This window comes from Helobdella robusta (assembly GCF_000326865.2).
Source record: "Helobdella robusta unplaced genomic scaffold HELROscaffold_17, whole genome shotgun sequence".
Lineage (NCBI taxonomy): Eukaryota > Metazoa > Annelida > Clitellata > Rhynchobdellida > Glossiphoniidae > Helobdella > Helobdella robusta.
The window spans coordinates 3082518-3084933 of NW_008703942.1; the positions used below are offsets into that span (position 1 = coordinate 3082518).

Consider the following 2416-nt stretch of genomic DNA (forward strand, 5'->3'; position numbering starts at 1 on the left):
TATTTAAGAAATGTGTTATATTGCGTTATAAGAAAGCCGAAAGAGTTCTGCATCATATTCACGTGTAATGAATCCATTAACTTGATATTCAGGTATTGTATGTATTGGAAATCGTTTCTGTACATAACATTTTAGTAATGCAATGCAATTGTTATGTAACACGATAAAAATGTAATGTGATGTAATTGTAATAGAATGCAATGTGATGTAATTGTAATGCAATGTAGTTCAGCCACCTGATGGTCGGATCATCAAGAGCTGCATTCAATCTTATGAGTTTCCTCGATATCACCATGTAGTTTTGAACGATCTCTGAGCTGGTATCTATTATGATGATTATTTTGGGGTGTGCCGATGTTAGTTTAAATTAAACTAAAAGTAACGTTAAGTTAACTTGATATGTTGTAAATCAAAACGATATCGTAATAACTTCAATTGAGACATCATTGCAAACATGAAAACGAATCAAATCAAGCCCTGCAAAAGACCTATCAATAAACTATGAAGATAGATCAGATAATATCGCACACAGAATGACAACATATTGATTAAACAAAACAAAATTACTTTTTCTTTTTTTACAGCAGAGGAATGAGTTGATTGAAGTGGTAGCCATGACGTGTAAAAATGTGCTCGTTCGATGGATAATCATACCTTAGGTCAGAGGTTCAGTTAACGTAACAACAGCATAAAAACGGGATATAATATTGGAACTAATATTTATCTACTTTGACGGCGCGGATCAGTGTTTTTTTTTAATGTGTCAAGCATTTTAGTGTTTGCGTGTTTATATACAAAAACACAGTAAACAGATGATAGAAAAAAGGTTGTAAATAAAGAAAAAAAAATTTAAACAAGAATGAATATCGAACATTTTTTTATCACTTTATTTACACTTCGGTTTTGTAGTTTGTAGAGAAAAACGGTTACCCAGCGAAGCTTGTGTATGTTGTGTGAAGAAATTGCAGGTACGTATACTCTTGATACAATTTGAATGATTTTCGAACATTTATGCTGTAGTTAGGAGAGCGTCAATAAAGTGCAGGAAAGCGACAAATGAATGTAACGCAAGTGATAGATGAATGGAAATTTAACCGGATTTTGAAAAATGGAATGAATTATAATTTTAACAACAAACCGATGACTTGAATAATCATTACCAATCCATAGACGAGCATGAAAGTGAAGCCCAGCGGATCCACGTTTATATTATCACCCCAGAACCACGGGATATAAATCTGTGATGAACGCCGATCGTACCATTACTCATTACATAGATTTCACATAAATATAAGTGCCTAAGTTCAAAATACTTTCAAACGCATGTGTAACAGAAACGAAAAAGCCAGCTCTGGCAGTTGTACTTCATTTCAGTTGTATTTCATACAATTAATGATGATCAGCAATGTTTATAAAAATTTAAAAATTCTATAGGATGGTAAACTCAACGTCGAATAAATAATAAATGAAAATGTAATTGCAAATTTTGTGATGAATTCGACAAGTGAAAGTTTCAACCTTACTGAAAGAACAAATTTGTTTGCTAGAGCAATAAAAATAATAAAACTAGAATACAAACTATTATTGTTATCAATGAAATTTGAGTTTATTCATAGTTACGAAAGATATTTTCGTAGAGTCTAATTCATTGAATTACTCATGAGAATCTTAAATAATTTGTTTATAATCACAAAAAAAATTGACCAAACTAAAAAATAAAATTATAAATAAAAATAATTTTTAAAAGTGCGGTAATCATACTGACCTTGTCCAGGTTCATTTGAAGGGAAATAACGACAATGACGAAGATGGCGTTGATGAGGAGGTAGGCGATGGACGCCTTGTTCCTCAGGTCCAGCAAATCCTTAGCCAACTTTTCCTCTGTTTCTTTATTTTTTATCAGAGGGTAGAGGTAAACCTTGGTCAAATCCTAGTCGCGTTAAATTTGCTTTTTATTTAATTTATGAGTTGCTGCTGAACTGTTATTTAACTATTAACTACAAACACTACCACAACTACTGCTGGTACTGCTCCTGCAATTATTAACACAACACTGCCTGTATTTTTCGCCGTTATAACCATTACTACTATTATGTTATGTTATGTTATGTTACTAATAAGTTTAAATATTAGTATCAATCTGATCGATGGATTAGCTCAGTTGCGCTGTTATTGCGTCATAACCTAGTTCAAATACTGCCTGTCCGAAATTTAAACAAAACAAATATTAGCATATGCAATTCGTGCATGATGTTGTTCTTGCGCATGTGATGTGGTGTGGATGTTAGAGCTTTTTTGACGAGAAAGTTTTACTATAATAAAAATTAACTAAATAAAGATTAGCTAACGCTGAAAAACTGGGCTTCAGAAGCGTTGATAGATTTGAGCTGAAATTTTTTTAGGTCCTCATCGTACA

At 32.2% G+C, this 2416-nt stretch overlaps 1 protein-coding gene across 1 annotated transcript in view; it reads right to left on the bottom strand.

The window, feature by feature from the left end:
* Positions 1 to 499: 499 nt before the first annotated feature.
* The window catches only part of HELRODRAFT_76186 (hypothetical protein), a gene marked incomplete at both ends in the record, with an annotated part of 8509 nt that continues 6592 nt past the window's right edge, over positions 500 to 2416 (bottom strand). Inside the window, 4 exons of the mRNA XM_009016144.1 lie at positions 500 to 654; positions 1139 to 1238; positions 1766 to 1930; positions 2349 to 2405. Coding sequence (XP_009014392.1) covers positions 500 to 654; positions 1139 to 1238; positions 1766 to 1930; positions 2349 to 2405 — 477 coding nt within the window. The remainder of the gene's footprint in view (positions 655 to 1138; positions 1239 to 1765; positions 1931 to 2348; positions 2406 to 2416) is intronic.